Source organism: Nomia melanderi, chromosome 8 (genome assembly GCF_051020985.1).
Source record: "Nomia melanderi isolate GNS246 chromosome 8, iyNomMela1, whole genome shotgun sequence".
Lineage (NCBI taxonomy): Eukaryota > Metazoa > Arthropoda > Insecta > Hymenoptera > Halictidae > Nomia > Nomia melanderi.
Genome location: NC_135006.1, coordinates 2,629,977 through 2,645,626, shown reverse-complemented (window position 1 = coordinate 2,645,626; position 15,650 = coordinate 2,629,977). Strand labels below are relative to the sequence as shown.

General features: G+C 34.4%; 1 protein-coding gene across 1 annotated transcript in view; it reads left to right on the top strand.

Moving 5' to 3' along the window:
* Positions 1–13,623: 13,623 nt before the first annotated feature.
* Positions 13,624–15,650, top strand: part of LOC116426555 (uncharacterized) — a 41,759-nt gene continuing 39,732 nt past the window's right edge. The window contains exon 1 of the mRNA XM_031975652.2: positions 13,624–13,926. Coding sequence (XP_031831512.1) covers positions 13,904–13,926 — 23 coding nt within the window. The 5' untranslated portion in view covers positions 13,624–13,903. The remainder of the gene's footprint in view (positions 13,927–15,650) is intronic.

The following is a 15,650-nucleotide window of genomic DNA, read 5'->3' as shown; positions in this document are numbered from 1 at the left end:
CCAAGGATTTAGAATCTCGAGAAACTATTACTTTCAGAATGTTCCGTGAAAGTGAAGTTACCCGAGAAAATGATACCCAGCTCCTAAACTATAAATGATCACAGACAGCTCGCCTCGATAAACGAATTTACTTAAAACTATTCTTTTATTGCGTTACATTAGTACCTGTCGTGGTACAGAGTATACAGCGTACACAGTTTGCCAAGTCTGAAGAAGAAGACCATTAACTGATAAGCAGGTAGCCCAGCAACTGCCTATCAGCGGAATAAAACGATTTCCTTATCGGCATGAATTTTCCAATAATCAGTTCGAATGCATGGATTTTTTGCCGGGAACAGCACGAAGATTATTCGACTGCGTCTGTTTCTCTTCGTAGAATTCTTTTCCTTCTTTTTTACTCGACACACATCACGGCACGCTGTTGTTCCGCCGGTGAAATGAGAGGGAATAGAGCCGGTAATTCGCCCTCTCTCTCTGGCAGCAACACTTTCACTACGTGTCTCGTGACTCTGATCCCCTTGCTCCCCCCTTCGGTCTTGTCCTCGTTACGATACGGGGGTCTATGGGAAAGTTTAGTCATCGCGCGGCTACCAAGTTCCGCGTGTAACACGTAGACAGTAGTTTCACGGCCGGCCTGGAATGAGGAAAAATAGCGGCAGGCTGTTTTCAAGATCAGCATCGGCATCGGCCATCGGTGGATTCGGAAACTCGCGCGGAAACCGATACCGGTCGGACTTCCTAGTCGAATTGGCTTCCCTTGGCCCATATCGTTCCCCTTGCTCGGACGTTCTGCTACTCTTTAACCAGTTCTCTGTATTTGACGAGTATGCACGTCATCTTAACACTAAATGTACCGCAACGGGTCAAACGAGTGGTTTTAAAATTTGATTTAAAATTCTACATTCTTTCGTCCATTGAATTTTATATCGATTCTTGTATTATCCGATTAATCGCTTCTTTAATTTGTGCTTGTTCTTTTGCTTCTGCTTCTATTAACAAGAATTTATCGTCTAACCTGTTTGCTTTTGTTTTCTAATCAATTATTTGCCTGGTTATGGTAACAGTGGGTATATATAAAGTGTCAGTACGTTTAGTGTTGAAGCTTGAAATAATACTAATTCTTTCGACGATGAATTCTTTATTTTTTCACGTAAACATGTAATTCTTCTTCGTTTTGCTTTGGTTTTTCATTGTAATATACTTTAGATGCATTCGTCCTGTGTTTTACGAGTATACACTTCATTGATTGTATTGCGCGCACAAGGAGAGATTTTTCAAACTAAATTCCTCAGTTAACAGGTTAACCTATGTTTCGTTGTCTTTATATACGGCAAGCTGTTAACCCTTTGTATTGGAGAAACTTTTATTCGTCATTTGGTTCAATTGGTGAATTTAGTTTGAAGAATCTCTCATTATGTGCGCAATAAAATCAAATGATAAAGCGTATACTGGTGAAACGCGAGACAAATGGATCTATAATATATTCGAACGAAAAACTACAGTGAAGAAGAATTACATGTATATCTGAAAAAATAAAGAATTGAGCGTTGAAAGAATTAGTACTATTCTGCGTTTTAAGATGACGTGTATGCTCGTCAAACGCAGTTAACTGGTTAAACCTTTGCCGTATAATGTGGCAAACTGCAGCAAATGAAATAATTGTTGCAGGAGTTGTTTAACCCTCGCACGCTGGATAGAGGGTAATTTTGATCCATTTGTATATAGTATATGTACAAAATTTATACGTTATAGTCATACGACACGTACAAATACTTTGTGTAGTAATTACCCTTAATTGTAATAAATATTATATACGTGTAAAGATATTTGTAATATTTTGAACAAATATTTAAAGTACCCTTACATAAGGGACTCTTTGACATTGTATTGGCCTGCCATGCGAGTGTTGAAGCATCCGACTTTCGATGGTTAAAAGATGAATATAGAAAATATTTTTGTTAATAATGAAAGAATTGATGAAAAGGATTAAAAAACTTTTGAAGGAAATGAACAAAACGAACGAGACCCGCGTTGAAGATTTCTAAATGAATCTAACCCTTTGCACTTAAAAGCTTTTTACTAGAACAAAGTGAAATTCGAACTTCACTCAAAATTGCGAGTTTTTGGGTTATTTCGACCTGTGTGTCACGAATAACATCGATTTTGATTAAATTAAGCTACAGAACATTCATTAATTGCACTCGTAATTACTAGACTCTGAATGTTTATGGAATTTTCAATATTTTAAAATAAATATCTCATGATCCATATTAGACAGAAACTTCTTGGTTTTACAGAAACTTTCCATTTACTCAAAGTAATTTTAACTTTGTGAAAATTTTGTTGGAATTCTTATATTGTTAGTCATAGCACTATCGACAGTGTAATAAATACATGAATATTTATACTCCATTAATCACACTGCAAAATTTACGCAATTGTAGATGTAACCAGGTAAACAACGCGGTTCAGCAGTAATTCCCAATAAAATTCAGTTCAGTTATAATTTTCTTCCTCACCCGGTGAAATCTACGGAAAGTTCAGGCAACGGGCCGTTATCTAATTCCAATTAAATATTATTCAATTCTCTCCTATAAATAATTTACTTGTCCACTTAGTAATTTTATGTTGCTTAATAATATCACGAGCGCAATTTAAAGGGGAATGGAAACGGTTTGATTAATTTTGTCTCGTTAGGAATGCCGGTAACGCGTGTTTCTCGCATGGGCGCATATACCTATTTTAATGCGATTGATTTCAAGAAATCGCAAATACATGAACAAGAACGTGAAAAATCGGTGGGAGATGCAGTCACGCACAGGCGATAAATTGCATTCTCGCTCGAAAGTCATAGGGCACTTGAGAAATTTCAATTATATAAGTGGAATTTTTAGAAGTGAATAATATTTGTGTACTTTATGCGAATAAGCAGTCATCTTTGGTCATTGATCCGTTCAGTAAAATGAAGCGTTCAATTAATTTTGTGGAAAAAGTATTTAGAAAAAATAGGAAACATTATGAAGGTAAGAATTACGAAGTGGACCCTTCCGTTGTCTGATTTTAACTCAATAAAATACGTAGGAGGAAAATCAGGAAAATATGTTTAAAATCTTATTCAGAAATATCAAACATTCTGAAAAAACAATGGAAAAGTATTAAGTGATACGTTTGATAAGATTATGAGTTAATTATTGTGCCCACCTATTATTTTATTCGTAGCTAATTGAAGCCACGAATTCCAAAACAGGACAAGTTTCAAATAATAATCTAAATCAACATTTAGAACAAATCAATCTTTCTTTTCGTCTTCGTTCATTCATTAATTTATTGTGTATTTTATTGATTCTTGCTGCAAACATTGGTTACACATACTTCATAATAATTTATATACATAACGTTAAAATGTGGACTTTTGTTGTTTTCGAATTCACGACTTCAATTGTGTAAGATATTAAACAAGTTTCTTTTACGACTTCTCAGCAGAAGCAAATATAACCTGTAATGGTAACGAAATTTATGTTTATTGTTATATACAGTAAATTTTATAATTATATACAGACGTTTTCGTTTATTTTAACATACGCGAACAATTTTTTGAAATAGGAATTCCTCTTAACTGTCTAATAGTTTCATGCATTCCTTGTTATGTTGGTAATTAATAAGTATAAGTTGCGTAATAAAGTGTAAGCAAATAGAAACTATTAACCAGAAATTGACTTCCTCTATTAAAGAAACTAATTTATACATTGTACATGCGTGTATTCTATAAATGCGTAAAAAATTCATGATCCTTACATCAGTAATCATACTTTCGATCAGAGGCAAATTGTTAAAAACAACTGAAATATACTACGAACAAAATGTTTATAAACGAATGAAAAATTGTTTATTTTTCAAGCGTTCTGTTCACACGCGGCAATGCAGATATCGCTCTGTTCCTTCAGAAAAATAATCGAGATAGGGAAACGTATCACGTAATCGCGTAACACTATGGAAGGCAGATCTTAAAGATTACCGTTTCACGCTAATGAACTTTCGAAACTTGTGAATGCTTTCATGTTTCGGCGACATAAATTAGAATCATTATCTAAACATTACGTGAAAAGGTTACGTCGAACTTTTATTTTTTTTAAGCGATTCCAACGTAGATAAGAAAACGAGACGTTTCGCTTTCTTCACGATAACAAATAATTTTACATAATTTAAAGTTTTAGACTCTCCAGTCGTGTTTTTTATATTCTACGTTAATAATAATAGTTTCGCGCTTAATATGCAATATAAATAAAGAACAACTCATTTTTACGCTTATTTTCATTTCCGTAAAAGTATTTCTAAATGGAATAAATGTATTAATTAAGGCGTATTATGGATAATTTCTTCAATATTGTTCTCGGTAAAAATAGTTACATCATTCATTTAATACACTACTGTTATCTTTCACTCTGCCTATACATTTTCCCACGTTTAATTTATATAATGAACGAGAAAATAAATCAGTTTTAAAGGAGACTGTCTACTTCGAAGAACGCTTCCCTTAGAATCTTCATTTCTTTGTTAAAACTTTTCTCATAAGAATGTTGGGTAATTCATGAAAACGCGAGATGGCTCGATCTCATTTGGATTGTCAAATATCCATATTTCCGATTGTTTTTCATGGTACACTGAAGCTTGCAGACAGGCTTTGTTTTCAAACGTATCACCCTGTACAAAATTATCAATAAACAAAAGTAACGTACACTTTTCTGCAAAATAGATAAAAACGCTGAATTAATTTGCAGCGGAATAGGTTAATGATATTTATGATGTAACAATTCTTTAAAAAAAAACCGGACCATTTCTCGTTGAACCATACGTTCACGAAATTCAACGTGTATGTTTAAATTTTTCACTTTCAGCAAGATGGTAGAAATGTTTGCGAAGATCTTATCAATCACTGATAACGCGAAATATTTCAGGAATCGTGAAGATGGTGGACGTGCGAAAACTATTTCCGCTCCAGCAACAAAACCGAAGTTTCTCTGTCGATGAAAGTAGAATTGCAAGTATTTCGATTTCCTGTTCTGAGGTCAAGGTCACAGCATGCTTTCATCTCCGAAATGTAATGAACGTTCGAGGGACCGTCGTGTCCCATTTTGTCCGAGCGTGGTCCGCTTTAGGTCCATTTGGCCAGCCGCTCGTACCTTCGGAACACCTTTTCGAGTCGTTCATTCTTCACTCCAGGGGTCGAATAAAACCGTTAACACTTAACCAGCCGAATGTGGAGATCTCCCACTTTTCCTTTAACAACAAATTGTCATTTATTTCGTTTATTTTGTTCTCTGCAATTTATTAAATAGTTGTCTCGCTTTGATAAAATATAATTATTAATGAAATCTGTTAAATGAGTTCAATTCAAGTTCACGGGTAAGGTTATAGTGATAGTTCTCTTTTCAGGCGGTTGCTTAAGTGTTAACTACAAAAAAATAAGTGACACATAAAACGCTGAAGTTTTTTGTGGCAGTCAACGTGTTAATATACCATGGGGCATTCATAATTGTTCTAAGTATGATTAATTGTAATGATTCTTTGTCTGTCATTCCCAAGAGCTATTCTATATGACTAGATGGGTTTTATTATTGTTTTGTAGATTTATAATTCATTTTCTGGACTGACAATGAGTTTCGCGTTTTTGCTCGTTAGTAGTCAACAATAGTCCACTTAGCAAGTGGATTAAAATTGAATGTGGTGTCTAACGTGTTAATGTTTAGCCGAGCTTAACAAAGAATTGCCATTTATGTCGCTCTTTTGTTCCTTTTGTTGTTCAGTAAATTTTGAATTGGGCATATTTGCAATTTAATAAACACCTCTCTTGTCTTTGTAAAACGCAATTGAAATCGTGAACGCTAAAACAGCACAGATCCACTTTTTAACATTATCTATATGAGTTATCGATTTAACTATTTCCAGCGTACTCATACCTATTTAATAATATTAAAAATGTATAGATGTAATAAAATATTTTATGTATCACATTTTTAAAGTTGGTTAATGAGTAACGTAATATTCAATATTTTATATATTATAAAATACGTGTTACATATTAGATTCCTGTCTGCATATATTCTATGCATATATGCACGTTTCATGAACCTAAATGGCATATATTTTCTACATATTTTACGTACATTAACATCAGTAGGTTCTCTACTTATAAGGATTATAGTAATTACGTTTAGTATAAGAACTTTCGAGTCACTCTGTGAATCAGGTGGAACGAGCTAATCTGTTTAAGGAATGAGAGTAAATTCACAGAAGAACTGTGTGTTCTAGGCAATTGTTTGAAATTTTCGTTAATACGACAGCGATCTTTTTCTTTATGTGTATATGTGAAGGAAAATGTAGAAGTATATTTGACCAAATTAATCGTGTTATCGTTAATAAGCAGCAAGGTGGATTTTTCCTTTTTCCCTATTAAATAAAAATGCAGTTAGTAGGTATACCAAATTCTTGTTTTTTACCTAAAGTTATATAGTAAAAGTGTAAGCTAAAGTTATCTCATGATTCGTTTTTTATTTTACATACAAAATAAATATTATTATAGGTATTAAATATTAGATATAGGTAATAAGTAACTGTAAATATTATTAAATCAAATAAATTTGACATTTCATTCGCAACAATAGGTACAATTGTAGTAATTGTACACTTGTCAGGAAACTTGACCAACTCTCTATTATTTTCTACCTTCGCTCAGAACAGAGTCATCATTTGGTACACTTAGCAAACCTATGTTTATATCATTCGAAGAAAGTAAAACGGGAGAGATAAAAGTAAGCTGAAACAGAGGTCAAATGGAACTGTAAAAATTTCAATTAATCGCGAAGTAATTGTAATTTCATGACTATTATCTTTTCTGCCCCAAAAAACTTATAAAATGCAGTGTATTAATTGAAACTTCTATTCCATGCATTTCAGGGTAAATAAGCAAATTTATTTATATTCAGACAAATGGAAAAACGTTTACATTTGTTCTGCTCCGAAAATGTTAAAACTGTAATAAATTGATTTTCTGAAAATGAATTATTATACAAAAATCCAACTTTGCTTTGCCTTTTATATTTTCTTTGCTGTCAAGTTTTTAAATAATTTTTAATTAAAAAAATACTACTAAAGCGTGATAAATTTTTGCACTCGACAATATTTCTCGTTATAAATATTCATTATTCGAGTTACTGAAAAAGTTACAGCTGTAACAAACAGATCTCCTGGGAATGTTGCGGAGTAGACAGATCTGAAGTTGAAACCTTGAACCATTCGGTGAAGTTCTATTGCCTATATAAAAATCACACTGTGCTTTCTCTTTTATATTTACTCTGCTCTCAATTCGTTAAGCAATGCGAATTAAAAAGGTATTAATAACTTTTATACTTTACTCTCAAATGTCTGTTTAAAACTTTATGAACTTTTACCGATCGAATATGAGGTAACTATTAAAATTGAATTCTTACAATAAAGTTAAAGCGTTAATACAAAAGGTTAACTTAAAACAGAAAGGAAGTAATTAAAAACTGGACTTTTACAACAGGCTCAATATAAAAAATAAATGTTCGATAAATAACTTCTGTTTATAAACCTTAATACATAGTTACCAAGCATTTTTTGTGTCGACATTAGTCAAACGCCGCCATTTTATAAGTTTATGGAAATAAGTTTATGCTCTATATAAAGCAACATAACTTTTAATTAATTAGTTTTAGTTGATTTTCACGTAATTTTCTCCATAAAAATATTTTTGTTTGCTAAACATTTGATTTTAATTAGATTAAAAAGAACCGAATAAAATAGTATTTCATAAAATAATTTTTGTACAGTAAGAAATCATCGTCACTCGTTGTGACTAACTAAAAAAGAAGAAATGAATATTCAAAATATATTAATTAAAGCGGTTTTTCAACCCTTCAAGGAGGAATGTCGTTATATTGACGACAATCTATTGTCCTCTTCTTTTCTAATATTTACAAATTTTATACATAACATAGCTTTTTACGCGAAGCTTCTTAATAATTTAAAAAATCTTCTAAATTCGGAAAGAGTTAACATTCTTTCCTAAAGGTGTCAAGTCGCCAAGAATGAGCTGCGTAACATACTTAAATTACAGCACGCAGGACAGCCCGCATACGCTGTATGTTAACAGTTCTATTCAACCTTCGATTATAAAGAGTAAAGTGGCCCAGTTCATTAATCGGTCCGTTTCATAACAGTGTTTGCTATCAGGTAAAAATCGAAATCCGTGTATAATTTCCGTATAAAAACAGGGGGTTGACTATTATTAAGTTAATTATTATTATTAATTATTAAGTAAGTAAGTACATATTCTATTCCTATTTGCACATGTTTCATGCATACATGCACATGTTATGTACATTTTTGTCTTTGCCTTTGTTTCTTTTTACATTAAAAAAAATATATCATCTAACTATATAATTTACCTTTACCTTGAAGCTAGTTAATTGAGTGGTTACTATAATAAAAGTGCCAGTACTAATGTTAACACTATTTCTACTGACACTCCACGTATACCTATTCCTACCGCGACCAAAATGACTGGTCTTTAGCACAATTTATATTTTTTAATATAGAATGAGGATAATAGCCAATCTGACAGTATACAATTATAGTTTCTTTTATTTAGAAGTATATAATTTACATTTTATTCGTTTTCACCGCATTTTTTACAAATAGGTTTGTCGATTGTACATTTCCCACACACGTACTTTTTACATTTTAGACAGATCTTGTTAGTCTTATTATTTGTGCAATATCTTATTTGACATGGTTTCCGTTCGCGTGAACCTGTATTTGTATTTGTGACGGCTGTTGCTTGATTGTTTTTGCCTAACTTTAGTTCTTTTTGATATTCAATGGCAAGTTCTTCTGCCAATTGAAATAAAAATTCCTGCCTCGAAATTTCTTCTCCCGTGGATTCTTTATATAAAATCCATGCATTTATCCCGGCTAAATCTAGGATGTTGAAAAATACCTGTAAAGGCCATCTCCGACATTTAGATTTTACAGATTTTACCGAGGCCGATAGGCAAGCGAGAACTGTAAACACTTGGAAGTATCGCAAAGCAGTCCCTGAAAGGCACTTTTTGGCTAAAATCGTGCCACCACTGCATTACCTTTCGTTTGTAACGACCTCATAGCTTCGGAATTGAGTCTTTGAGAGAATACTATTATAAAAAGATATAAATCGTTCTACCAGTTAAATGACCGGTCGTGGTAAGTAAGACAGACTACAAATTTTTCCCAGAAAATAAACAATAAAAAAAGGTGTGAATATTGAAAAATGTTTTATACGTATATTTTGGAAAAATTGTGAAGTATAAAGGGGATTCAATTACGTTGTCTATAGGAAATTCTAATCGAAATTTTAAAAACAATCATTTGACTGGTCGCGGTAGGAATAGTGTTAAACTAGTGAAACACTAATTGATAATCGGATTCATTCCTAATAAGAAAACCGTACACACTTTTTCCGGTACCTAATTGAACAGAAGACCCTAAAAAAATAACCCGAACAGTTCACTCACGCCCTAATATTTTGAAATTTCTAAAAGAAATCAAAATACTACACTTGATCAGTTAACTGCGTTCGAGAAGTATACACGTTATGTTAATTCTTTCTACGAGAAACTATTTATTTATTCCGATAAACGTGCAATTCTTCGTTTCGCTGTAGTTTTTCGTCAGAATATATTACAAATCCATTTGCCCTACGTTTGATGAGTATACACTTTATTGTTTGATTTTATTGCGCGCAGAATGAGAGATTTTACGAACTAAATTCCACAGTTAACTGGTTACTTTAATCAGCCATCCGCAACTAAGGAATGCACAATACAATCGTACACATAGATAACCCATCTGCATAATGTAAAGTAGTTGCCAATGACCCAATTGGTTTGACGCAACTTAAAATATACACTAAAACAGAAAAAAAAAGTTTCGAACAGATATTTTCGGAAGCTTTTCAGTCCCTGATCAAAACGTTCTCGAATCGGGATCTAATCGTGGGGCCTAATCGCGGCACGCAGGAAAATTTAAACGGGGAAAGGCTGCACCGGCCGTAGTCCGATGAAATTGTCGGTGAATGGTGGAAGGGACGTACAGTTAGGCGATCCTTTCGACGATCACATGACAATTACGACACTCTATTCTGATCGACGGGATTCTCCCGTTCGCCGGTTCTCAGAAGTTTTCTGATCCTCGCGTTATACCGGCCGTTCCTCCTTCCTCGAACTCAACCCCCTCCGCCCGTTTCCTCTCGTTTCCCACTCTTCTTCGATTTGACGAGGTTGAAAAAACGCGGCGAAACAATGAACGACGCGCGCATCGGTGCATCTGAGCTTCGAACACTGTGAACCAATCTTTTCTCCGCGGCACGATGTGGAGTACAATAAACGACGCTTCTGTTTTCGAGCATTTTGCCGCTTTGTCTGCGACGTGATCACAAACGAAGCGACGAGAAGTCCGATTTCCGGTTGATATTAGAATCATACAGGTCAAAATTACCGCTCCTGATTTCTACTTCTTGCAGTTACGCCGTATAACGCGATTAAAGAACTCTGTGTGTAGTCATTTCACGTTTACACATCTCGCGTTGCATTCCCTTTTCTGATACCAGTTTCTTTCTCTGCTTGTGTTACTTTCTTTTGAAGAATCTCACTTTTATAGTTATTTTGCAATAATTCTTTGCGCTATTTGGGATTGTACCGTAATTGAAGATGCAAAGAAGTGAAAAGAAGTTCAATTTTTTATTGATACTAGAATTACATAGGTCAAAACGATGTATTTCTGATTTCTTCTGTTCGCAATTATTGGAAAAACAAACGATTGTCTGGGAAATAACTAAAGCAATTGGTTTAGCAACACGTAAACTGAATTGTAAATCAATGGAAATCACACTAGATGCACTCTTGGAGTATACATAGAACTGTCTGAAAATGTCAATTTGATTGCACGGTAGTTTCAGTGTTAAGATAAATTGTTTTATAATTCTTCTGAAGTCATACAGCTTCGATGGAACGCTAAATGGAAAAAATGAATGTGAGAAAGAGAGAATGAGAATGAAACGAGAGTACCTGGCTATATGCATGTACTAGTTTCTAATGTCTAGACAGAAAATGTAACTAATAAAGGAAACAATACAAAATTATTCTTCTGAACGTCCGGTATTGTTTGATTTATTTGAAATCCGAAAAATTCCTCGGAAATGATTCATTTTTTCTCTTAATGTTATTAACCTTTTGCAAGTAAATGTCTTAAATGAAAGATGCAAACGGATAATTTAATTACTGAAATAAGGAGACCCTTCAAAGCGTGAAACTATCACACAGTGAATTTTTTACCCCTTGATAACTTCACTTTTTATGTTCAACTGAATAACGAACTTGAGCTATATTAAGGTACAGTATCTGTATTATTCTTCTACCGAAGAAATGAAAGATAGACAATATTTTTTTAAGTATATTCACATTTTACCTACGCTTTTATGGATGTTACTTGTCAATAATTTAACAGCCGCGTGTAACTGTTGGTATATGGACTTTATACACTTACAAATATTTTATTTCAAAAGAAATATTTAAGTAATGATACAACAAGACAATTTTCTCTGACTTCTGATAGTTTCTGAGAAACTAATTTCTGTCGTTCTTGTTTCTCTCTTTGGAATACAGAATAGTAAAACTTTGTAATGAGTAAACAAGTATTTAACCTCGGTAAATAATAACTGAAAACTGTACTGTAATTTCACTTCGTACCTCATGATTAGCTTGCGAAAGAATGCAGACGTTTAAAGCAACTGACATTAAAAGAACTTCAATTGTCTGCATAAATGGCTCCAGTAATACTAGAGCAAGATTGCACTACATTTTCTAACGACTGTTGTATTCTAATTTTCAAAGATTTTCATGTGTTACAAATGCATAAAGTTCTGTGCGGTATTCTGGCCATTTTGTGAATCTATCGATATTTATCAATTATTCAGTAAAACGATCCAGTTCACAATGTCACACCCAGAAAAATTTAACTAAAATCATACATCTAAATAATGAATTATATGTCAGCATTCAAATTAGAAGACATTTAAAAATGGGACTTAATCATTTCGAGTGGTAAATTCATATAATACGTTCAAAATATTACAAAGAATTATAATAAAACCCAGTAAAAAAGAGTAACCATTATGACAAATCGATGAAAGCCAAAAACAAAAAAATTTGATAAAATCACATATATAGGTGACTAAATAGTACATACTTCGATAAAGGTCGAAAACCTTAAAACCTAGGCTTAATCGCGTCTGCGTGTAAACGATTCGTACAGTACGGTCACAAAACCTCTAAAAGCACGTGACAAATGTAAGGAAATCGAATCTGATGTCTGCTCGGCCGCAGAAGGACCGCAAAAGAATCAACAAACATTCCCCGAGAAACGCGGCGGCGTAATCGAAGCCGTGGTTTAGGCCGAACGCGCCGCACAGTGGTCGATTAATATAAAAAGTGGGACAAAAATCAATGTTACTTGAAAACATACTTTTTTGATAAATCATAAAATAAAATGTAAATACTAACAACAGGGAATTCATATCGTTTTAATTATGACTTTCAAACCGCATAAGTAAGCCACGAGTAGCCGCAGTTGTACTTAGATTCGGCAATTGCAGTGATAAGTACTGAAATATATCCAACAAGAAAAAACTGATTCCAATAGATTCCAATAAAGTGATTTAACAATACGCAAATTGTAGCTTGTATCGTATATCGCAACCGACATTGAAATAGTTCCCCCACTATAGCAACACTTTCAAACCATATTTTCAATTCCTTAAATAATCTGGAACATATTTCGTTTGAAGGAAGAGAAAAATCACTTTTTAGATTTGAATAATTTGCAAATACTTTCATTCATAATTTTTAATATGAAACTCGTTATTTTAATTGCATAATTTTTGTTAAAAGTCGAAAAACAGTTTATATTATTAAATTCATCTCATATTATCAAATATTTTCATTTGACATCAATTTTCTTCTGGTAATTCTTGTAATATCGAAGCTCCGATGATCGATGAGCACCGTGGTCAGAAAGTTAATCAGTTTTTTGGCCAACTGTTCGTCGAAAGGTGGTACGCGCCGCGTCGTGCCGACTAAGCCGTTTCGCTTCACGCCGTTCTTTTTAAACGAATTTTCCGTTTTCCCTGAACGTTCGCAGGCCACCATGGCATCAGTCCCTCCCCCACCCGCTTCTCCCCCGCCGAGCCTCGTGACTCTGCCCGTTATTCGACTCCCCTTGAGTTCTTCCCCCTTTTTTCGATCGTGATTGCAGGCGCTTTCTTGCTACGGCCGGGGCCCCTCTTGTTTGCTCGCGGAACGGAGAGGATCCCCGTGGCCGTCGTCGTCCTCGCGGCTTCCAGCGTCGAGCGTGCGTCCTCCGCCGGCTCTCCCATACGTTTCTCCTTGTTTTCACGTGACCGACGCGTCCCGCTTTCTCGCTCTGTCTTTCCCTCCGTCTCTCTCCTTCCTGGCCGAACTCGTGACTCGCCGTCGTCGGCAACCGCTGGTGCTGCGAGTGGCACCTCTCGCTTTCACTCGTCCCCCGTGTGAAGAGGCTATCGCGGGGCCCCGGCCGCCTCAGTATCCGCCGAACCGTCGTCGCGTGGCTCGATGTCGTCGTCGTGCCCGGCACATTGCACGAAGAGGAAAGTGTTCCGCCGCTGACCAACCGTCCCTCCAGATAAACGCACCGTGAACGTCTAACTGAGTCTTCCGAGTTTGCACGGAACGGTAACCGGAAGTAGCACTCCGACCACACGAACGGGCAAGAGCGAGCACTAAAGGACTAAGGAACCGTTTGACGCGAAATGAGGAGGGTCCACTCGCTACGGTAAGCTACTTCACCTTGCTTCTTTGTATGTTGGGAAGGGGTTAATAGGGTTCTGGAGATAACGGTTTCGGACTGTTGTGCGAGGTATCAGATTGATTAAGTCTATAAAAGAACTAAGGGAAAGTGGTGCAGTAGGTATATGGATTTTGAAAATTTCCCTTTCAACGGAATATTAAATAATTGTTGCCAAACGTATTTTACTTGATGCACGTGTAGCTTTAGCTTACAGAATCTGTAAAATGTATAAAATGGTAACTTCGAAGTCATTTTTATCATATTTCATGGTATCACACTCGATAACAAGGAAATTTATTTTAAGTATGAAAACTGAAAAGCCAATGAACCGGTTTAAATTTGACCGATGAGCAGCTAATGTATCGTTATGCATTGGTTCCGATTGAAATAGTTATGGAGAACCGAAATAAAGTCGTAAATGTTGCTAGCTGTATTGATTTTGGTTCCGGTTCTTCGGAACAGATATTAAATCGGCTTCAATTCAATTTCGATTCAATTTGAACTGCAGCGTCGGTCAAACATGAATGACACGATTCTTTGACTATAGTTGAAAATTAATGTTTACTGTTCATTGTAATATATGATACACGGATATTAAAAAAATAACTGTGATAAATCGTGGTTGTAAAGTTGCTGGTTTATCAAATAAATCGCTTTCATTTCACAAAATTTCTGAGGATACCTAGATTGACAGTCAGCACGTTAACATGGGACAATTCTACATTGAGATAAACTTGATATCATAATTGTATATCATACATAACCTATGTACAATTTGAAATATTTCTCAAATATTCTTAATGGAGTAAAGAATCGAGTACCTTTCGGATTGTAAAGGTTAAAGGTTGACCAAAGTCAAATTCTTTTTCTTTTTACCATTGTAATGTCATATTTAATATTATTATATATAATTTTTATATACGATTGGAGATATTTTCTCGGTATCAATAGTCGAATCAAGGTACAAATCAAACAACTATGAAACAAATCATGTCGTCGACTCCATCGATAACGGATTTCGAGCGGCAGACGAATAATTACATACAATAATTAAAGCACTTAATAATAATAAAATAATTAGGCTGTAGAAATATTGCTGATCTGGTTGAGAACATTTCCTTAATGAGGATTAATATAAACGTGACATAAATTGCAATGAGCATGGTTCATTAAAAGAAAGTTCTGTGTTAACTCCGAGAGCGAACCGTTCTTACGCTTCACTTTTACCGTCTTTCGGCGCCGTATTCGCCTACGAATGCTTTATACGGATACACAGTAAGTTCAGATTAATGCGAGTGGCTGCAGCTGTGACACATTTCCTACAGGTTGATTTTGTGTCGTATAAAATATTGTAAAAGTTTAAAAGAAATACTTATAGATGGGTACAAAACTTATTTACTGTTAATAGTATTATTATGATAACGTCACCATAAGATTCCAAGTGTTTTCTTAGTAAAAATGAGCTCAAATATGACGTAAACTCTGTAAGAGTGAAGATATATAGTAATAACAAAATTTTGGAGGCAAATATAAAACTTATTATCTAACAGTGAACAAGTTTTCTATTTATATTTATACTGTACTATATTATATTATACTATAGATATAATTACATTTTATTATAGTTATACTATAGAATTGAATGGTAACGTTATTATACTGATATTGTTATCTAATAGTAAACAAAACTGTAATAACGTTACCATTTT